General features: G+C 41.1%; 1 protein-coding gene across 1 annotated transcript in view; it reads right to left on the minus strand.

Moving 5' to 3' along the window:
* The window catches only part of LOC124268552 (homeobox protein ARX-like), a 46,599-nt gene that overhangs the window by 10,612 nt on the left and 11,780 nt on the right, over nucleotides 1–24,207 (minus strand). Inside the window, exons 2-3 of the mRNA XM_046703544.1 lie at nucleotides 8,718–9,357; nucleotides 2,883–2,928 (exon numbers count right to left, since the gene is read on the minus strand). Coding sequence (XP_046559500.1) covers nucleotides 2,883–2,928; nucleotides 8,718–9,357 — 686 coding nt within the window. The remainder of the gene's footprint in view (nucleotides 1–2,882; nucleotides 2,929–8,717; nucleotides 9,358–24,207) is intronic.

The raw sequence follows: 24,207 nt of genomic DNA on the forward strand, positions 1-24,207 counted from the left end.
AGTGAGAAGCCATACCCCAGTCAGATACAGCATACTGACTCCGAGTCGACCAGTCCTTGTTGTACCCATTGATGCCGAGCGCCAGGCAGGGACCAAGAAGTTTTTTGGTATGACGCGGTCGGGGATCGAACCCGCGACCTTCCGCTCTCCGGGCGGACGCTCTAACCACTACACCACGGAGGCGGTCACATTTCAAGGTAACCCTCTGAAGTAACCACATAAACATGACATATTCGAATGATATATTTTGCCCTTTTCGAAGTTACCTTGCTGATACAAATACCTCTCTGCACACAAAGAAGTCTTACAATGCTAAAGTACGGAGTAAACCCTCTCTTCATCTATCATGGAAAGGTAAGTCAATTAACGTTGCTGGAGTACATCTATCTCTACATACTCAATGTAATTTCTATCGCACTAAAAGTCAAACGACGCCAAGGTCGGTTTGATGTTTGTGCTGCGGGCGATTTACCACGCCCTATTTTCCCGCCATTTCTCGTCGTGTTTACCCATCACACCTGCTTGCTCCTTGCGCGAAAGATCGAGAGTGTCCATTTTTCTCCGTACCGTTGTAATTGACTTGTGTTCCGTGTTTGGAGTTAAAACCAACCTTTTAAGGTTTTAATTGAAAGATTTAATCCCTGTATGCGATATTCCGACTCTGAAGTCGTTGTATACCAGGTGGAGTGGAGATACCTTTGAACGAATTAGAATTCGAGAATGACACAAAGCATCTTGAAGCTGACGTTTAGCTTTTACAAAACGTCCCAAACCCACCAGGTCTCTGATCAACATGGTATTAAGATAATTGTGTTTGTTCGTTTCTCAACGTCAAATACACAGTAAAAGACCCCCCAGATGGCGCTGTCTGTGCACCAGTTGTTATATTTCAGGGTGTGCTGACCCTGCTCTGAAGTCTGTCTTCAAAATAGGTTTAGAAATATAAACAACATCAGCTAAAATATTCGTAATATACGAAGCACACTAAAAAAGACTTAACTAACTTACTGTGTCACATACAAAAAGACAATTAATCTTTACCGTAGAATAATATGTAGTGAAGCTGTGGAGTAAGTTGATGTAGTGAAGCTGTAGAATAAGTTGATGTAGTGAAGCTGTGGAGTAAGTTGATGTAGTGAAGCTGTGGAGTAAGTTGATGTAGTGAAGCTCTAGAATAAGTTGATGTAGTGAAGCTCTAGAATAAGTTGATGTAGTAAAGCTGTAGAGTTAGTTGATGTAGTGAAGCTGTAGAGTAAGTTGATGTAGTGAAGCTGTAGAGTAAGTTGATTTAGTGAAGCTCTAGAATAAGTTGATGTAGTGAAGCTGTGGAGTAAGTTGATGTAGTGAAGCTGTAGAGTAAGTTGATGTAGTGAAGCTGTAGCGTAAGTTGATGTAGTGAAGCTGTGGAGTAAGTTGATGTAGTGAAGCTCTAGAATAAGTTGATGTAGTGAAGCTGTAGAGTAAGTTGATGTAGTGAAGCTGTAGAGCTGTGGAGTTGATGTAGTGAAGCTGTGGAGAGCAGTTGATGTAGTGAAGCTGTGGAGTAAGTTGATGTAGTGAAGCTGTGGAGTAAGTTGATGTAGTGAAGCTGTAGAGTAAGTTGATGTAGTGAAGCTGTAGAATAAGTTGATGTAGTGAAGCTGTAGAATAAGTTGATGTAGTGAAGCTGTAGAATAAGTTGATGTAGTGAAGCTGTAGAGTAAGTTGATGTAGTGAAGCTGTGGAATAAGTTGATGTAGTGAAGCTGTAGAATAAGTTGATGTAGTGAAGCTGTACAGTAAGTTGATGTAGTGAAGCTGTAGAATAAGTTGATGTAGTGAAGCTGTAGAGTAAGTTGATGTAGTGAAGCTGTAGAATAAGTTGATGTAGTGAAGCTGTTGAATAAGTTGATGTAGTGAAGCTGTAGCGTAAGTTGATGTAGTGAAGCTGTAGAATTGATGTAGTGAAGCTGTAGATTGATGTAGTGAAGCTGTAGAATAAGTTGATGTAGTGAAGCTGTAGAATAAGTTGATGTAGTGAAGCTGTAGTAAGTTGATGCTGTGAAGCTGTAGAAGTATGTAATTGATGTAGTGAAACTGTAGAAGTTGATGTAGTGAAGCTGTAGAATAAGTTGATGTTGTGAAGCTGTAGAATAAGTTGATGTAGTGAAGCTGTAGAGTTGATGTAGTGTTGTAGAATGTTGATGTGAAGCTGTAGAGTTGATGTAAAGCTGAAATAAGTTGATGTAGTGAAGCTGTAGAGTAAGTTGATGTAGTGAAGCTGTAGAATAAGTTGATGTAGTGAAGCTGTAGAAGTAAGTTGATGTAGTGAAGCTGTAGAGTAAGTTGATGTAGTGAAGCTGTAGAGTAAGTTGATGTAGTGAAGCTGTTGAATAAGTTGATGTAGTGAAGCTGTAGCGTAAGTTGATGTAGTGAAGCTGTTGAATAAGTTGATGTAGTGAAGCTGTACAGTAAGTTGATGTAGTGAAGCTGTAGAATAAGTTGATGTAGTGAAGCTGTGGAATAAGTTGATGTAGTAAACCTTTATCCACACCGTTGTGTATTGGGCCAGTGATGTGTATTGGCGGGTAAATGGCTCCTATATGTTTAGTACTTATAGACGTATGTTAGGCATAAATTGATAGGAACTGACGTTTATGTGTGAAGTATTGAAAGTTCCTGGTTGCTTAATAACGGGTATTGGTTGGATACTGTTGGGTGGTATTAGATGGGTATCGACAGGTAGACTGTGTCTCATAGGCGAATCCAGAGGGGGTGGGGATGGGGTGGATGTGCAGGGGTGCGCAAAAAAGCTCAAAAAGCTGTATCCGCCCCTACTGAATACCGTGTATTGACGGGCACTGTGTGAGTATCGACAACATATATATAAGACTACAGACTCACCTGGACTCGCGCTTCCGTCAGGTCTATCCTCATTGCCAGTTCCTCTCTGCAACACAACATAAATTAATTAGGATGAGCAAGAGTGAGGTTTGTTCAGAGATTACCCTTTGTACCCAAGAAAGCTATTGATAAAAGTTCAATTCTTTCTAAATACTTCCAATTAAAATAATTATTCAAATACAGTAAAATACGGTTATGACGAACTCACAGGCACCACCGATTCCAGTTCGTTATAACTGTAGTTCGTTATACGCATTTAGAGTAAAATATGGAGCAAGTGGCCAAGACCTAAATTTAGTTCGTTACATCCGTGAGTTCGCTACATCCGTGAGTTCGTTACATCCGTGAGTTCGCTACATCCGTGAGTTTGTTACATCCGTGAGTTCGCTACATCCGTGAGTTCGTTACATCCGTGAGTTCGTTACATTCGTGAGTTCGTTACATCCGTGAGTTCGTTACATCCGTGAGTTTGTTACATCCGTGAGTTCGTTACAACCGTGAGTTCGTTACAACCGAATTATCTATAAACGTAGTTTACTGTATGTATGTAATCATGATATATCCACTCAGTGAGGTGAGAATATTTGTGCTCTGATTTAATTAATAAATTCCTTAACCACGAAATGGATGTCAAAATACACCCTCCATATTAAACAGTATTGATCATATGTATATAGGGACGGTGGGGTAGCCTAGTGGTTAAAGTGTTCGCTCGTCACGCCGAAGACCCCGGTTCGATTCCCCACATGGGTACAATGTGTGAAGCCCATTTCTGGTGTCTCCCGCCGTGATATTGCTGGAATATTGCTGGAATATTGCTAACAGCGGCGTAACACTGAACTCACTCATATATATATATATTATTTTCGCCAGCATCTCAGTTTTCCCTCTCGGTTAATATTTTCAAAGATATTTTTTTTGTTTCTAATAATATTCGAGTGACTGATCATGAGCGTGTGCTAAGACGCATCGGCAATATATTGGTCATATGATTCCGATCGAAAAGAACAACTCGTATTCACAGTTAATATACCTGTTGTGTGCGGGTGTATAGTATAATCGGTAAACCTTACAATCATCCTCCTTTATTTAGATTTTACAATATTAACCTTCTTGCAACACTAAACAATCACATGGCATCATAAACATGGCGATACTGAAGCTGTAAGCTAGTGTTTTCTTCACCAGTTTATTTCTGTTAATAATTAAATATACATTGAATTGTATGCCATTTAATATGTACATTTATTTCGTGATCACGCTTATTACTCCATTACCAACCCATGCAAACTTAATTTTACCCAAAATCATTGTTCGATGTTCATTGCCAGATACAGCGATACCATGGTCAGCTGATCGACTCAACCAAAGAGTGAGTGAGTGAGTGAGTGAGTGAGTATGGTTTTGTGAAACAGGCATACGTCCTTACTAGTCGGTGGGGTAGCCTGGTTCGCTCGTCACGCCGAAGACATGGGTTCGAATTCCCATATTGGAACAATGTGTGAAGCTCATTTCTGGTCTCCACCGCCGTAATATTGGTTTAAATGTTGTTCAAGCGGCGTAAAACGATACTCACTTACGGCAGTCCTTGTCACTTGAGATAGAATCACCAAATATCGCGATTATTACTGAGTGAGTCACTCTGGTTTTACGCCGCTTTTAGCAATATTCCAGCAATATCAGGGCGGGGGACACAAGAAATGGGCTTCACACATTGTACCCATGTTGTCTTCGGCGTGACGAGCGAACGCTTTAAAATAACCGCTAGGCTACCCCCCCGCCACCGATTATTACTGAACGAAGATAGCTGAATGATGTTTATAATTACACGGGGCGGTTGGGTAGTCTAGTGGTTAAAGAGTTGGCTCGTCACGCCGAAGACCCGGGTTCGAATCCCCACATGGGTACAATGAGTGAGGCCCATTTCCGGTGTTCCCCGCTGGAATATTGCTAAAAGCGGCGTAAAACCATACTCAGTCAGTCAGTCAGTTATAACTACACATTGGTACACAGCGTCAAAATCGTGAGGGTAAAACTACATTTCATCTCGCCTTCATGGAGGTTTAATAATCTTGATTCAACATTATCTAAACGTTATAAGACAATACCGATAATTGTATTAATGGCGATAATTCTCGCGATGGAAACATTGACATTATAGACATAAAGATTATTGCCATGATGTTTAACCAGCTCATGTCTAACCATCCCCTCCAAGCGTTCTGATCTCCGATCACCTAGTATTATCGATCTGTCTGGCCGAGTTCGATCACAGCCCTTGGTATTGTTCAAATTAGCTTTTGCCCGTCTCGTCCTCAGATCGCTCATTAACCTGTGTGTAGCCCTTCAGTCCTACTACAACATTGGAAACCAATAGATATATAAACATACACTACAGGTCGATCTAAAGACACACGCAGCCATATTGAAATCTATTTCACGTCAACGCCGCTGTCACGCGTTCCCCCCTCGTTAACCCTTCCGGGAATGGAGTTTGCTTCATTTACTTCCCCCATCAAAACGACCGAGAGTCGAACACTTGACGTGACAAAATAAAACTAAAATCGGGTCCTATTTCCAAAGGAACAGATGTTAATTTTCTCTACTTTTTTTCAGCGAATACAATTACCAGCAGACAATGGCCGCTGTCTCTCCCTCAGTCATTATCTGAAGAGGATGTGTGGAGCTGACAATGGCCGAAGCCTTTCCTAGGGTGATTATGTGAAGGAGCTGTGTGGAGCTTCTGTGACTCGCTTCAATGGAGGCGCAGCTTGCTTGGTGACATTAGATCGTTAGCCCATTGCTCATGCTCCTCTAATTGTCCTTCACAATGATATTTGGATTTAATACAGGAAAAAAACGGCTGTCTTTGAATAGAAAACACATCTCCTAATTGCGGTTGCCGTATTGTTACGTGTTCGCCTCAAATCCTGAGGTTCCGGAGCCCGGATGCGGAATAGAAACTCGTGTACTTCACCAGGATGCGCAGCCATTCCTGGGGGGCAATTTGGAAATAGACACATTTAGATGAAAAAGACGTTCAATGTGAATTGCAAAGGATATTGAATTCTACCAGAGATCGCCTTCCACGCTTAATAGTTCTTTTCCAATGTTTTGATCACGGTTTATTAAATCGAATTTTTTTTGGTCTGTTAAACCGACAAAAGCCGCGAGTAAATAAGCTTTGTAATGCATTTAGACTTTTTATGTTCGTGTGGTGTAGTGTTTGTGTTGAATTGTGGCCGTCAATCTTAATTTTTTTTCGAAAATATATTTATATAAATTAGTTGGGCTTTATATAATATATTTGAATCGCTACGTGAAAACAATTTACAATTGAATATAATATAGCGCCAAAGAGTTTTAAGAAATATCAATAGAAAATATATGTAAAATGTAAAATATGATAAAATAATCCAAATAACGGAGACTATTGTATATTTATTGTGATAAGTTTATGATAATGAAAATAATAGTTTGGAGATTGAAGTCCGAGTAATGTGACTGGTAATTATGATCACAGAAGACGTCCAAACATGATTATTATTATTATCATTATTTTTAATATTTTTTTATTATTAGTCAGAAAAAGACGCGGTACAACGGGTATACTTATGTACACACAGTGAAGGCTGAAATAAAACCAAAGGTGGTCTCTGTGAAATATTTGATTGGGTCTCTAAAATATTACGTTGGGTCTCTGTGAAATATTGCGTTGGGTCTCTGTGAAATATTGCACTGGTTCTCCAGACAGCCGAGTCCTTTAACTTTGGCCAGTGAGTCATTTCAGTGGTCAACAGCGAAATAATAGGAAGCGGTCAGATGACGTCTTTCATATTAACGCTAACTCCAAAATTTGATTTTCCCCCGTCCGGATATAACGTGGTGTTGTTGCCTGAACTGTCAGGTGTGAAATTCAGCGGTGGGGATGAAAGCTCTCTGATCAAGTAAGAACAGGTGAAAAACTCACCTTGCTATCTTCAGTCATAATCCACAAATAATATTTAAAGTCGCCAGACCAAGTTCGGCATCTCACGGGCGTCCAAAGGAAGCAAATTTGAATTTCTCGTCTATTTGTCGAATAACTACAACTTGCATCTCTCGCCATCAAATACGAATTTCTTTTATCCGCGCATGTATAATTTGATTTGAGTGACACGGTCAGATTTTTCACACAAGTTAGCAAGTATTGTTTACTGGCTAAGTTTGAGAAGATTCGGCGCAGGGCTATATCCTGTTGATTGAGGGCAATGAAGTATTTGAAGATAAACGCTTCTAGCAAGATCACCCTCGGCTTAAAACCAGGAGCAAACATCTCGCGAGAGTGAAAATTTGTTAGAGTCGGCAAAAGGTCGCGTTAAGGCATCCAACAAGCAAAGGAGCCATGTTGAAACGAAGTTGATACAATATTTGGTGCTTTCTTGCCGATTTGACGAAGGGTTCGAAGACGCTAGGGCGAAGGTCTCCCATTACAGGATCTTTACTTTACTGACTCATGCCGTAGTCTTAACCTTTGTGTTTCAATTTTGTCAATTAAGAACATTTTGAAAAAAGACGGGGCAAAAAGCACAGGTGTGTTAAACAAGGGCGAATAACGCGATTTACATTCATTAAAACTATTGGTGGAATCTTTGGTTGGATGCCATATATTTTCACCAATGATTTTTGTGCAAGCAAAGTCAACCTTGGCCACTTGGGCGAAGCACATACGCATTCTTCGAAACGTTTCATTCTAAAATGAGGACATACGAGGACATTGTGTATATGAATCCAACGAAGTATCCCTTTTCAACGTTGCGAACGAATTATTAATTTTTATTTTAAAAATAAACTTTAATGTATAAATTGAAGGATTATTACTTAAGTTTCCATTTTTGGCGCTTACATATTTTTTACATCTAACTTAGATTTTATGTGTCGCGGAATAATGATGTTAAATCCAATACGAAACAGCTTTTGGCAAATATACAAGAACCATATTTAAAAAATAATCTGTACATGTACTAGTATTTTATCAAAATGTGTGTAACTCAACATCCCCAATATATATAACTAAACACATCAAACAATTAAAGGGGGCTATGATATTTAGTTTGATAAATTAGCTCTGAGTTTTGGAGCATCAAATATTGAAGATCTTCACACCAGCAACTGTTGGGCAAAATACAAATATAAACCATTGTATGATTGTGGCTAAAAATGAAACAAAAAGAAATGGTGATGCTTTTTAGACAAGTATCATCGCTATATTTCCGACCTTGAGTTTGTAGTGGTTCGGCGGGTGTCCGGAGCCTGGTAACGTTTTGCTAGCCGATGCCTGTTTAGTCAGATGCAGTTTACAAGGGTTTACTTCTTTGTCCAGCAGTTTTGTTTTTTAATACTTTTGATTTTAAATCGTTTTATATTAACGTGTATAGATTCAAATATAACGGTTCAATTATTAACCGGACATTTTTGTCAAAAGATCGGTGATTGTATATTTGTATCAATATCTTGGCTAAAATATTGAACAAGGTAATGTAAATGAATTTTCTTTGATAGAAATTCCTTATTTATTATGATGAATAATATTTATAAAAATCGAAATAGGAATACCAATTTAGACTTAATAACAAAGGGTGATCTGTCACAAATTTTCCTCAAAGAAAATGTCATTGCACTATTGGTCTCACGGCCATATTAACGAAATAATTCTGTCTGTTATTTTTTCTTCCTCAAAGCAGTACACAATTATTAACGTTATATAAGTTGCTCTGAAGCCGCAGCTTCGGAAAAACTTGCAATATAGAACCGCAGACAGGAAGTGACGTCAAAAGCAGAAAGTGCGAGACTAACCTTGTGAATACATCCGGGTAGTGGGTTTTCTGAAAGGCTCGTTCTAGTTCTTCCAGCTGGTAACTTGTGAACGTTGTACGGTATCGTCGCTGTTTCCTCTTCCCAAATTCCTCTAACTCCTTCTCTCTATCACCCTCAGGGTCCCCACAGTCACTCCCGAACTTATCACACCCCTCTTTACTGTCGTCATCGGTCACGTGACCTTTGACGTCATCTTTCAGTGTGTCGTCATCATCCGCGTCATCGACTGACGTCACAGAGCAGTTAAGGGATTGTTCATCCTCTTTTTCCGTCGCTCGATCACAAATTTCCTTTTTACTTTCTTCTTCCGTCCCGTCTTTTTCATCGACCGTGGTTGCCCCGGGCGTCTGTACCCCCGGATATTTTTCAGGGGAATTGATCTTGTTTATTTGCTCGGCTTCGTCCCCCAGAATAGAGCCACTCCCCTGGGCAAGCCTCATGTCAACTGTACCCACCGCGGGACGCACGAACCAGGGGACGTCGATGTGTCGAGTTTGGCAGAGGCTATCGTTGTACCAGGGTGCAGGTGAGGCGGGATCTGATGGGGGTAATTTCTGTGCTTCCTCCACCCCCTGGGGCGTACCAGCCTCTGACCCAGGCCAACTCAGCGGGCGGGCACCTGCAATATAAAACAGATACGTGCTTAACGTCATTTAACATCATGTGACCGTAAACGCATTTCGGAATATACAAAAGAAAAAATCGCAAACACAATTTGAATACATACAAATCCTTGATGCTGTTAGTTTAACGTTAACTTTAATGTTTTATGGTGTCATGCGTTGTTGAGTGTTTGTGTTTGTTTAAAGGGATTATACGACACGAGAGGATGTGAACTAGCATATCAATAACAAATCCCCAGCCTATTTACTGTACTTCTCTGCTGGGACATACATGAACTTTAAATCCTAATTTGCCTTGAGCAAAGGTCGCCGAGTTTCGATGCGTGTACACTCAATACATTTAACTTAACAGTTGTGTTGTAACATGGGGCGCTATTGTCCTTATCAACTGATGATATAAAAACGAAACGCATTATAAATTTGTAACAAACTGCGAAAGCAGCGGTTATTTAAGCAGCGAATCGTCAGTCAATTAAGTATGTGTTGGTTACAGCTAATCTTTTGAATTTGAGTTCATTGTATGAGGAAATCAGTGTCGTTATGACTTTTTAATGACGCTTGATAACGGGACTTATTACGCTGTAACGACCTGAGATACGACACGTTAATGACAACACGATCCTGTACGCGCCTTTGAAGAGCTGGCCGTCACGCCTAATTGCCACATCTCAAAGTAAGGCAACAAGCTCCGTCGTGGGTTGTTGATATCGCTATTGACTTGCTGGTTCGGGTTCAGAAACAAAGATAACCTGCCATACGGATACCAGCCAGGTTGTAATCTCGTCAAATCTCGTCACCGCGAGATCTCGATGATGAGATTACGCACCTCGCGCGTGCCGCTTGGCCGTTTTACGCGCAAAGGACTTATTGGTTTGGGTTTAGGGTAACTTTAACACGGAGATAGGGTCAGGGAATTCAACATATGTTGAGGTTCGGACCTACCAGATCACACACTAAACTGGACGACGGGGGCATCAGCAATAACTTGAAAGAATTGATTGCTGCGCGCTTGATCCGTTTAAGGTCTTGGGTATCTGATGGATTTAATGTTTATAACTCTGCAAAAACTATTCTGGCTCAGGCGATGTTAGAACTTAAACTGGTATTGGGCGAATTCAATTAGGCATTACACTAATTCTTGGAAACAAATTATTGATGCATCTAATCCAGAAATGGTTTGTCTTTGTATTTCAAATAAGGCGTGGAAGTAGTTCAGTTTCATGAGTCCAAACTAATTCAGACGACGGCGTGCCACGAAGAACGGCTTTTGTAAACAATGTTGCTTTTTAAAAGTACCCTTAAACGTTGAGGAGACATGTTTTAAGAACTTACCAGTGATAGGAACGATTATTGAAATTAAGTACACAGTGCACTTTTTGTAACATTGGCAGAGAGCATTAAGACAATATTTCGTCAACAGAAAGCGACTTCAGCTGAAATATAATCTATACAAAACATATCTAAGGTAAGATGTTTACCCTCAAACAACGATAGGCTTTATATTAGCATGGATAAAATCGTTACTGTTCATTTAATTTCCCTCGGAGTTTTTTTGTGCCTTAACGCAATAATCCTTTTCTCAGCAAATCAATTATGCTTGTCAGTATGTAGTATAGTATGTACTTAAGTATGCTTTTGACGTCACTTCCTGTCTGCGGGACTACATTAGAAGCACTTCCGTGGGAACGTGTTCCTGTTAAACGGATCTGCTTTAAACCCACTCGTGTGTTATAAAAGATTACCATCCGAACAATATTCCTTTGTCCCGACCAAAAAGTCTTAAAATCTATTATCAGTAGAAGACAAAACCACACGATTGCTTTCTCATGAACTTGTGAATTGAAAATCAAACCGTCCATTGAGTTGTGCGTCGAGCAAACAAGCACTTGCCGCAAATTAAGTTTTAATTACCACTTAGGGTAGAAAGAGCTCTCTTCTGAACGCCAGTGGTCCCTTTTACTCAATACAGGCTACTCGTGTGTTGAAACTGCACAATTATACGCCAACAATACTTTATAGTTGTCTTACATTCAAGTATTGATTATCAACAGTCGATACATTCTAATTTTTGCTTCGTTGCGCGGGGCTATTTAATCCGGTCTTCCTAGCTCGAGGCGGACTTCATTGTGCGCTTCCGTTCTTGCGCACGCCGATCAATGCACGTGCATCTCGTGTTGTTATTTGCTTGTGGCTTGTAGACAACGTGTTTGCAAAGGTCTTGTAGAAATGGTGCAGGATATGGAGAGCAGTTCCATGTTATTGTCGTTATTATGTTAACATTGAGAAACATTTCCTCAAGCCGTGCCTTGTTTCAACACAGTAATGGGACAAATTGAAATGTGTTCACATAACACCGATCTGCCTTTTTAACCAATCGTGTGTCACAAAATCGAACGTGTTTTTCGTGTTATTCATAACTTAAACACTATGGAGCAAAAAGAGCAAAATCTCCTTACACTACCACACACATTGGATACCCTAACAAAAACATTCCGAAAATGTTAATCATACGACAGCATATTTTAACAGAAAAATGCCACTCGTGGTATTTAATTTAAATAAAAGTATTTATTTAGCTTCATCTATAAATATATCAATACTTCTTTTACAGACACATTGGTTTTTGAAACTGTCGAAAGAGGATGCCACCAATGAAATATATGAGAACAGCGATATTTAAATCCGTAACTGGGTTCCTTCTGTTTCACAATGGCTACACCGCACGAAATTTGCGTCTCGCTTTCAATTAATAAACCACTCAATCAGCAGAATATTCAGGTCCATTTTAACACATCCATACCCTTAGCAGACTCTACAACATTATTTGAACACTTTTCTACGGCAGGCTCTTTTGACAGAACCAAAGATGACGATCACGCTAAAACGGGCGCAACGCTTGTGGCTACAGAATTAATCATGTTATAGGCCTCTAGAGTCAATATATTGCTTGTAACAATATTGTAAGCGCTTAATTTAAGAGCTTATCGTGTGTATGACGATTAGTATTGAACCGAATCCCTCTGTAATCGGAGCTAAGTTGAGTCGCAAACGCCCGCATTGATCCGGGTGAGGGTTGACACTGCACGCTCGCGACGTGGTCCTTCGCGCCGACACCGCGGCGTAGGCCCGACGCCATTTATGACCAGATTAATTGCACTTGGTCTTTTATCGATATGTTTTATCAAACACAGCGCGATGTTCTTTAAGTATAGTGGCACTTCACCAGATTATGCTGCGACAAGCTTTAGTAATCGCTTAATTTCCCCCCTGTCTTTTGCTATTGGGTTTATTTCGCCCAGCTTGAGCCGTTCAGGGGATTTAGCAATAAAACAGAATCCACTTCACACAAAATATCATTTTCGATTTTTTTCTAGATCCCTTTGGAGTTGGGCGGTCGAGGCCCCTCGCCAAGGGCTAAGTATTGGGGGACGGATGGGGGGATTGACTAGATTCAGTCGGGCCCCCACATCGACGGACTAGGCATCTCGGGTGTAAAACATTTCTCATTGAAGCGTTTATCTTGTTTTAATGCAAGGCTGCAGCTCCATTAGCGGGCTTTTAAACCCTTATTCTCGTCCAAACCGATCATTTGAATTTCATTAGGCATTGATTAAGGAGCTTTGGTAACGCAAACGGCAGTTATAAACTCGATATTTCCTGAGAACATCCTTAATTGAGTAAACCTTTATCCTGGTGTAATGCTTAACGGTCGTCTTTTCTTAAAGTTGTGTTATATTTAATCGACAAATAACAGGCTGATAATTAGGGCATGGGAAATGTGCTTCTGGGAATAATTTAAGATGTTTTACTTATAATTAATTATGTTTTGATATTTGTGTATCTTCGGTGCCCGTAGTTTGAATTGTTTGGCCATTAATCTGGCGCCTTTGTTGCAAGGACCGTGCCGTTTGGGGATTTCCATGCTCTAATGTGTTTGTTGTAGAGATGATGGATTTCCAAGGAGATCGGGTCCGTGTTTAGCAACGGCTGCTACATCCACAATATTTCTCTGGTCTATTGATGATTGAAGCTAACAAAACGTCATAATACATCTTGTTGGGGTTTTAAGAAAAAAAAATTAGAAAATAAATAATTTGTGGGTTATTTTGTGGGTTTTTTTTCAGAATTTGTCAGATAATGGTTTCAAAACGTTTAAGGTAAAAATAAAAAAATTAGAGAAATGCGATTTTTCACCATATTGCGTTTGTTTTAAGTATGGTGAAGCCCATTTCTGGTGTCCCCCGCCGTGATATTGCTGGAATATTGCTAAAAGCGGCGTTAAACCAAAGTCACTCACTCACTCACTGTTTTAATTATGATGATAAAGGTGAACGAGTTACAATCTGCCTTTTCAAATTGTGAACAACCATATCATGAATTTAATCGAAACTCTAAACCTAAGAATATGAGAGAAAAAACAAAGAAACGAAAAACAAAAAAAAACACCAAACAAACCAAAAACAAGCAAAGTGAAAAAAAATAAATCTTGCAACTATGCAACAATGTATGTTTTGGTGGTGGACATTTTTTTAGTCCATCAAACCTTCAACCATAAGCACAACCATATCTTCAAGCACAATCTTGATAAAGGACAGTGTTTATATTTCGATAAAGCTCCAGGCTTCTCTAGCTTTTATTATTCTAATTTATTGGCTCTCTGCCCCGGCCCCCTTCTCAGATTGTCCAATGACAGGCCCATACTTATTTGACCTGATATACAACTCCTTGAATATATTCAATACTACCCATGAGTGCCATATTGCTAACGTGCTTGAAAAGCCTCAATATTTAATCATCTACAACTAAAGCTTTTAGTATCATCTTGTATTTCGTTTTAAGCAAATTAAGGGAAAAAACCCATGTATGTTATCTCTTGAAATTCGAATACTTTCATTTTATTTCTGCTTGACTTAGAGTATGTTTAGTGGTTCTCATGGAATCCTAGCAAGATCCCTATCAAGCTAAGCTAAAATAAACGGATTTATCTTCTGAAACCAATTAACAAACCGGGTAGTAGTCTTATCTACATATGTTCAACTTTTAGGTATAGATTTCAGAATATGAGTATTGCAGTAACGGTTTGTAGTTTATGAAATCCCCGAGCTTTCTGTAAGCTGGTGCAGTGAAAGATTGATCTAATGGTTAAGGTTTGTAAATGTAACATATTTTCATGGGCGCTATTTACCGTGAATTAAGTCATAATGAAACTCAATATGTATTACCAAATTTAATTATCCTTTATATACCTCTTTCAATAAATGATGATAAACTATAGAATTTTTTAACCTGAATTAAAATACTTGAACAATACAGCGAAATAACCCGTATGGGCCTGTATGAAATCAGTGCTGATGTATTCAATGATAAGAAGCCCATTTCTGGTGTCCCCCGCCGTGATGTTGCTGGAATATTGCTAAAAGCGGCGTAAAACTAAACTCAGTGAGTCAGTATTCAATGATAATACTACTGTTAATACAGTTTTATCTAATTGATTGCACTGTTTGTTATGTAGTGAGTCAGTGAGTGAGTGAGTATGGTTTTACGCCGCTTGAGTAATATTCCAGCAATACCACGGCGGGGTAGACCAGAAATGGGCTTCACACATTGCATCCAGGTGGGGAATCGAACCCGGGTCTTTGGCGTGACGAGCGAACGCTTTAACCACTAGACTACCCCACCGCCCCCTTGTTATATAGACACACACTCGACATGAACGAAAAAAACCCCAATATACAAGAGATACATAAGTTATAAGACTCATAATCTCGCGCACGCACTGGACATCTTAAAGGACTGACTGACTGAGTTTTGTTTTACGCCGATTTTAGCAATATTCCAGCAACATCACGGCGGGGAACACCAGAAATGGGCTTCACTCATTGTACCCATGTGGGGATTCGAACCCGGGTCTTCCGCGTGACGAGTCAACGCTTTAACCACTAGGCTACCCCACCGCCCAACATCTTAAAGGGGGTCTGTGAGCCTAGTATTTGGCAGTCCTTATAAATCATATTACTTAAGGTTTATGGTGTTATTTAGGTTTTGTTGAATTCCTCCTGTCTTAACTGCAGAATTGAAGACGATATGAAATACTACAAAATTAGATTTAAACAGGGTACCAGGGGAACATACCACCCCTCCCCAAATTCTGCCACCCCCTCACTAATAACCTACCCCAAGCAATCACAACCCGCACCACTCACTCGTCACACACACGCTAACATATAGACGTTAAGAAATGTATTGTAATCAGCCATACAGTATACAAAGCTCAACAAGGGAAGTGGCTTATTAAAGTAAATCAAACATTGTTTCCAATGTCAAATCCCCGATAAACCTCGTTCCATTGGAACAGGCCCAGTCGAGGGTCAGCATGTTTTGATTGACAGCTACTAACAACTGTTATAAGCTACCCACAGTCAGTCATCGTGTTGACAGGGTCATGTGACATTAACGGCATACTTGAACTAATTGGGTTACTTCTCGTGTATGTCCTAACACCGAGTTGTTTGTGGTCGCACCGTGTACCTGTTTGCCCGGCCGGCCCCTTTCAGGGGGTACCAAGTGTAGGGGTAAATTAAATGCCTTGATCCAAATTAGTAAATCCAGTTTAGGTATGTTGAATGTACTCGCAGCGTTTGGCGCGATAGGAGCGAAGGAGATAGGGTAGCGAGAATATCACTAGACCGCACTCGGTGCCCGTAAGAGGTTATAATTAATGGTACTTTCCATCGAGGCTTCATGCTGGTTGATGTTGACTCTGATCACTAGGTTGAAATCTTCCTAACTCGAGGTCATCGAAAATGCATCGAGTTCCCCGTAGTTCGAGACAAGTGCATATTACACCGTGTTATTGATACACATTTTCATCGTCAGATGCATCGTCATCAGAAGAAACCCCCTTAACGCGAACTCATCGAAAATGCAAAATGCATCAAGTTTCCCCGTAGTTCGAGACAAGTATATATTACACCGTGTTATCGATACATATTTTCATCGTCAGATGCCAAACAATTAAATTACTTTTTTTGATGAAAAGATTTACCGCCTTATATTCGACCGCCTCCGTGGTGTAGTGGTTAGAGCGTCCGCCCGGAGAGCGGAAGGTCGCGGGTTCGATCCCCGACCGCGTCATACCAAAAGACGTTAAAATATGGTACTTGTTGGTCCCTGCCTGGCGCTCGGCATTAATGGGTACAACAAGGACTGGTCGGCTCGGAGTCAGTATAATGTGTCTGAGTGGGGTATTCATGCTTCACTGCAGCGTGGTATCTCAGTGGACTAGCACTATAAAACCATCTTAAGTCTGGGCTAGTACAAGCAGCCGCACATACACATACACACGCATGCACGGGTCGGCTGTGAAGGATCAGTGTTCTTAAGAGCAACCACTCGTTTCTGGGTTTAATCAGATCGCCTTGATATTCTTGCTTATAAATGGGAATGTCCATTTATTGAACACTTATCGTGTGTAAATTGGGCATTTTGCACGATTCATCTTTCTCATTAAACACTCTCATTTGTAGATGAAAGGGGTCCATAATATTTGGATTGGTTTATAAATGTTCATTTATTGACCGCTTAAAACTATTTTTTTCAAACCCCTTGTAGATAGTTTCTCTATGTAATACACTCAAAACTCATATGTTATATAGATATCTAGCTTTGTATTTTCAGCATTTTAAAAATGAAAATAACACAATTAGCGCCTGTTATTCCGGTTAGATGCATTCTCAGTAACGTTAGAGGTGAGGAAATGTTTCCAGTCTAAACAGGAATTTATTAGCATTGTGCCCAGTTTATTAGTTGACGGAAGACGTCTCCAATGTCAAGGTCAACGCTATCGCCGTTTACGTGAAGCGCTGGACGGGCTTCCCTCATTGAATCTAACACTATCAACCTCTGGTCGGGCCTTGCTTTGTGGGTCCCATACTACACTCATACAACCAGGCCTGTTAAAATGCGTGCTATATTTTCGGCGGTTGATAAAGTGTCAGTTGTATCGTGATTCATGGCACAAGCAGTGACACACACCGTCTGGGTATGACGACATATTACATTCAAGATGTGAGGTTGTCATTGATCCTATCGGCTGTTCGAGTTGGGCCTTAGGAGCTCAAACACCCCCCTGATACATATACATAAGTGAACCGAAAACACACCCCTGATACATATATATAAGTGAACCGAAAACAATATATTCATATGTTGGGTTTCAACTGGTCCCAAATTACCGTCCCGTAAAAAATATTTTTTAAATAATTTTTAGTATTTCCCCCACCCCAACTTCTTCTGAAGATGAGGACCACAATGATAAGGATGTCTCTGTACAGGTATCCGATTTGTAAGTGAATGAGTGAGTGAGTCTAGTCGCTTTTAGTAATATTCCCGCAAATATGACTGCGGGGGACACCACAAATGGCTTCATACATTGTACCCATGTGGGGAATCGAACCCGAGTCTTCGACGTGACAAGCAAACCAGGTTGCAAACCCCCAATCCCACCCGATCCGATTTAAATAAAATGTTTCAAATACTTCCTGCGGTCAGAAAGACCTTATACGCTATTTTCCAGCACCTGAACCATATTGTTTCATCTTTTGCTCGGTCCTTTCTTTAATGCAAAAACACTTTATGAATCAAATCAAAATTTTCCTCATATTCAAATCTTCCATCTCCAATCTCACTCTGGCTCCTATTCAAATTAAAAGGAGCAATTTGTTTCTTTGAAAATTATATATTTTCAGGGACTAAGCGTTAGTCGAGCGACGGTGCACTAAGTCACCTTCACGTCCCCACCTCTCACTGTGACAACCTTGACGACACAAGACATGCATATGTTCACTGGTTCCCGCAGGTACTTGGTCACCCCTCCACGGTGCTGCAGGAGACATATTCCGACCACATCTCAGCGGCAATAGACGAGCTTCACACAGGGGTGATGTGTTGCGGAGGGAATGCTCACTAGAGGGCGTGCAAGTCTCGCGGTGTGCGCGTGCTGGTGTGTCCCATGATGCACCGGGCTGACCCGGGGGTCTACCTGGTACCATGGCGGCAGCTGGAGCGAGTCCCGCGCGGTGTGTACGCGCGGATTGCGCCCGAGATCTCGCGACAAATAGCACGGGTCTGTAAGTTTACGGGCCACCTGTGAAGGACGGCTTGCACTGTGCTCCTGTGGCTTCAGTTGTCTATCGCGCTGTTTGCGCAGGCCGACCCAAAGTTTAGAGAAATCATTAGGTAATGTAATTACCCTCGCACACGCCGTATCGCGGTAGCAACACCACACGGAGAGCGGCTCCACTAACCCCTGGCTCATACCCCTAAAGCCTGGCAGAGATTCGCTAGGATTAGTAGCCAATTAGCTGAAAATTTACCTAATTCGATTTTATTTGTCCTTATTAATTAGTGTGCGTGTCTGTAGCACCAGGGCCTGCGCGAGTCATCTCCCAGTGTTTGAGGAGGGCGGTGAACGTCGCCGGCAGAGGGGTCCCCCGTACGTCCGCGGTGGTTTCGTCAATCATAAGGAATCTACATACACCCGTGGACCAGAGCCGATACACAACACTAACGCACAAATAGCATCCTTAATTCAGCCTCATCACTCCCCACTCCAGGGCACCCAAGGAACCTGCTTAACCCATCCTCGACTAATTAGCAATGCAATTCGACATTCTCAACTTGATTCACGCCGATTATAGTAACGACACGGCGCCCTTAACGTCATCGCCGACTGTCATTGCCGGCCCAAGTGTCACACTTGTGTATTAATTATGATTATTAATTCAAATATACCATTCCGTGTTTCGTAAAATATGACAATCGGATGAAATCCATATTTTATATTAAACCGTATCCATATAGCATATATAATGATCGCCCTTTCCGAAGAGAGTTGTTATAACGTGTTTAATTTGGTTCTTCAAAGTCAAACTCGGATCCAGCTGGAATCACAGAAATTTTGAACTGTTATAACTTTAACAAATGTTATATTTGGGATTACATTTACTTAGTAAAGTATAGATTGTAGTACTCTTCTTGGGTTGAGTCCCATCCGGGATTCGAACCTACACCCACAGAGACAGGCACCTTATCACCAGCACACAGTCAACCGCCTAACCCGCTCAGCCACCGCGGCTTCCACAATCCCTGATGGGAGTCAACCCAACAAACGTTCGAGAATCTGTACTTCACTAAGAAAGTGTAATCCCAAATATAACATATGTTACATTTGACCACTTTCTAAAAGGCGTTGTGTTTTCACGTTATAACTTTGGTGAAACTAAAGAGCAAGTTATAGTACTATAAACGTGGAAACATTATGTGGGCGAATCTGTGATTCAAACTCACAATCATAGATTTCGGACACGTATAAAAGACATAACTCTGTCCTTCGCCGATGACGACCGGGTCACTCCTGACCCCAAATATAGAAATTTGCAGTAAATTGTGATAATAAAAGCGGTCAGAAAACATCACCCGTCCACACCCCTATGATAACACCTTCATCCATTACCTACCTCGTCCGGGGCGGTGGGGTAGCCTAGTGGTTAAAGCGTTCGATTCCACACATGGATACAATGTGTGAAGCCCATTTCTGGTGTCCCCCGCCGTGATATTGCTGGAATATTGCTAAAAGCGGCGTAAAACTAAACTTACTCACTCACTGACCTACCTCGTCCACGTCGGAGTTGTATACCGTCTTGCGTTTCGTCCAGGTAATTGTGTGTTAATCTTTGATATTACGAGTTACCTTTTCGGAAATTGGAAGAATGACAAGAGAAAACGTTTCTTTGAAAATATTTACATCCCATTTGCTCCCCGGGAATCAGCGTGTATTTAGCTTTGCATTATTGATTGTGTGCACTTCGAGACAGAAAAGCAGTGCACCACGTCGCTGACAAACGCAGATTGTGATGTCACAGGTTCACCACCTGTTCACACATTTATACTCTCACATGATGATAATAATGGTAATGATATAGGACCACCCAACCTCTCTGTGCTGAATGATGATGATGGTGGTGTTGTTTGTTGATGATGATGATGATGATGATGATGATGATGATGATGATGATGATGATGATGATGATGATGTTGTTTGTGATGATGGTGATGATGATGATGATGATGATGATAATAATGGTGATGGCGATGCTGCTGCTGATATGATTATGGTGGTGATAATGATGATGGTGATGATGATTATGCATAACTACAACGTTCACTGACAAAGTGACATTGAACAACTCTGAAAATATCGAGTGTTCATTTTGCACGATGAATCTTTCACAATAAACCCTCAGTTTTCTTGTAGATGAAAAAGGGAAACGTAATATCTGACATGATATTAAGTCATCTTTGATGAATATAGTAATTAAATTGATACGTGTTAGCAACGTATCAGGCCTTGAACCAGCTAACTAACTCCAACAAACATCGAATTTGAAGCTACTTTTTAACTCGAGGCAAGAGACGGTTCAATTCCACATAGTTCGGTTAGTTAACATTAATCGAATGAAAACACTTCAAGGAAATGTGAAAGTTGTGACTAAATATGGCGACCACTGCCACAAACAACCAGAAATAGACAAGCACTATATGCAAATGTAGAGGTGACAGAGGTCAAGTCGAGCGATGTGCCGAACAAGGCGACAGACAGCGATCTCCTTACACGGTGTTTATCTTCTTAATTGGTCGACTTTCTGGAAATGAGTGCCATATTGGGGCGTTAATTGAGTGAAGTAGAGGTCGCAAGGACTCTGTTGTTGGTGTTGAGGCCGTCACGGTAGGCCACACATTCCAAGGAGACACAGATGAAGAAGGCGGGAAACCGCGCGAACTCATGACGTCATACGCGTGCGTATTGAACACTGGCGCGTGCAGACGTGACGCGATGAATGGCTGCGAACGGTGGCAAATTAAATTTCGAAAACACAACTGTGTTAATTGGATGATGAGCGGGAAATGTGCCTGTGTCGGAAACTGTGCTTGTGTCGTTCTGTGTTTGTCCTTGTGTGAAAGGCGCGTGTTCTGTTCCTCGTCTGTTGTCAACGAAATAAACTAATAATTGGCGAAATCTTCTCCGTCAAGATCGGGGATGCTCGCAAGATTTCGGCTCCACTCGGAAAACACGCTCTTGTAATGGAGTCACGTTCGACAGCTTGTAATTTATCTCAGGAAGTTAGGAGTCGAAAATAGAATGGCCGGCTGTTCCTATCTTCCGTCTTCTCGTTTGCCAAAGATTAAAACGTATGTGTGGAAAATACTAGCATTAAAAATTAAATTTCTTAAAGTAAACGTTTCTGGAGTTTTGAGCTAAATGCTCACTTGTTCCAAGACTAGTCAAGGCTTAATTTAACCGACTGCCTTTAAAAGCCAATTATTTTTCCTGGTATCAGTGGCTGTCAAAAGAGATAATAAAAGGCTGTAATTGTGTGTAAAAGATGCTTCCATTCAACCACGTTCATCATTTGAATGTCCACGTTCATCATTTGAATGTCCACGGCCAACCACATGGATCTGTACAGTTGGACGAGTAGAGTGAACGAGTAATGTAACTTTTGAGCAGTATTTCAAGCCTGTACCTTTTACCTTACGCAAACTGTACTGGCCATAGTAATATATAACACACCACGAGCAAAGCTATGTTACACTCTTACAAACAAACGGCCATAATGGCCATTTTGGAATTCTGGAGCACCTTTAGCGGATCCTGACGTAGCTACGGGACTCGATTCTGAACTGCAACTCGGTCATTGTCCACGATGCTGTTGGCATCTTCTGCTTCCTATAATATCAGTAGTGGTGGTGGTGGTGATGGTGGTGGTGGTGGTGGTGGTGGTGGTGGTGGTGATGGTGATGGTGGTGGTGGTGGTGATGGTGATGGTGATGGTGATGGTGATGGTGATGGTGATGGTGATGGTGGTGGTGGTGGTGATGGTGGTGATGGTGGGTGATGGTGATGGTGATGGTGGTGGTGGTGGTGGTGGTGGTGATGGTGATGGTGGTGGTGGTGGTGGTGATGATGGTGATGGTGATGGTGGTGATGGTGATGGTGATGGTGGTGGTGGTGGTGGTGATGGTGATGGTGGTGATGGTGATGGTGATGGTGGTGGTGGTGATGGTGATGATGGTGATGGTGATGGTGATGGTGGTGGTGATGGTGATGGTGGTGGTGGTGATGGTGATAGTGGTGGTGGTGGTGGTGATGGTGATGGTGGTGGTGGTGGTGATGGTGATGGTGGTGGTTATGGTGGTGGTGATGATGGTGATGGTGGTGATGGTGGTGGTGATGGTGATGGTGGTGGTGATGATGATGATGATGATGATGATGATGATGATGGTGATGGTGACGATGATGATGATGAAGATGATACAACTTTTGTAACGCTCCAAATCCACCCATACAACATCACAACGCTACATAATTAGTACCGTGGTCATTTGATCAGTGTCCAATTGAACAAGAAAGGAGAGTGTACGTAGCCAAAGACAGCATTGCTACCTGTTTGCGATTTAATGTTGGTGTTCAAGACTCTTAATAAAACACGACAACTTTAAATAATCGTGCGCAACAAAGAAGGCATTACAAATTAATAGTGAGTGAGTATGGTTTTACGCCGCTTTTAGCAATATACCAGCAATATCAATCGGGGGACACCAGAAATGGGCTTCACATATTGTACCCATGAGGGGAATCGAACCCGAGTCTTCGGCGTGACGAGCTAACGCTTTAACCGCTGGCCTACCATCTACAAACTGATATCTTGCATCGCCGACTAGTTACTACAACAGGTAATACATACATCGTTACACTGTTACAAAACACTAGTTATACATCGCACACCTTAGTTAAACGTAACAACACCAGAATGTAAATATGTTTCTTTTAACCACGTGAGGAAACATGTTTTTTTATTACACATTATTTATACGACATGTTCGTACTCAGAGGTTAATATTCCAATTTGTGAAGTTAATAGACACGAACATCTGATAAAGCAATTAGTCATCAAATCGCTAATGGAGTATACGAAATTCTATTGTTCCGCTTGTTGTTCGAGGTAGACGACCAACATTGAAACACGTGGTTGCTCCGCTTCGCTCGATGTCCACAGAGATCGCTTCCGGTGTCAGTGGTTAACACATAGCCCATTGACTCTCCCAACACCTCTTGGCGTACTGATTTTAATTATCAATATATGAATATTTTATTAATCTGATAATATCAATCGGAAATGATCCCACTCCAGTTTGGAGCCCCGCTAAGACTTCACATAAATTGCAATTAGTTTTCGTTTCAGTTGAGCGATCCGGGATTTGAAAACACCACATCATGTATATTTCACCGCTAAGGTTATAATCTAATCGACGTAATCTCGAAGCAATCAGGGACCAACAGGGGACACACAATCAAAATGCCTCGGGTTCAGTGAAAACTCGGAACTTAAAAAGAATCGGGATGGGTCGGGGGTCCCACGGGGACACTTAATAATCACAAGATTAAACGAAGTAGTGGCGCGAATATAAGCACGGCCCGGGTAGAATGTCAATGCTTAGGAGCATTGAGGTTAATTCAATTAAATGCTTTTGTAGTGCTACTGGATCCCTTCAGATGTCTATCTGACAGGAAGGTCACGAACTGTATTTATTACAAGATGTAATTTACGATAAATGAAAAAAATATAAGCTTTTCTCTTGAGACGATACAGAGGGATCGTATCTTAACTTTGACATTTTGAAGTCTGGTTGATGATAGACCTGAAAGTGCCTTGACAGGATTATCTAAAGTCCGATTAACATTAATGAATTAGTTTTAACCATAGGTTGAAATTACCACACTCGTT

Source organism: Haliotis rubra, unplaced genomic scaffold (genome assembly GCF_003918875.1).
Source record: "Haliotis rubra isolate DU_JTF1 unplaced genomic scaffold, ASM391887v1 Scf139, whole genome shotgun sequence".
NCBI classification, from domain to species: domain Eukaryota; kingdom Metazoa; phylum Mollusca; class Gastropoda; order Lepetellida; family Haliotidae; genus Haliotis; species Haliotis rubra.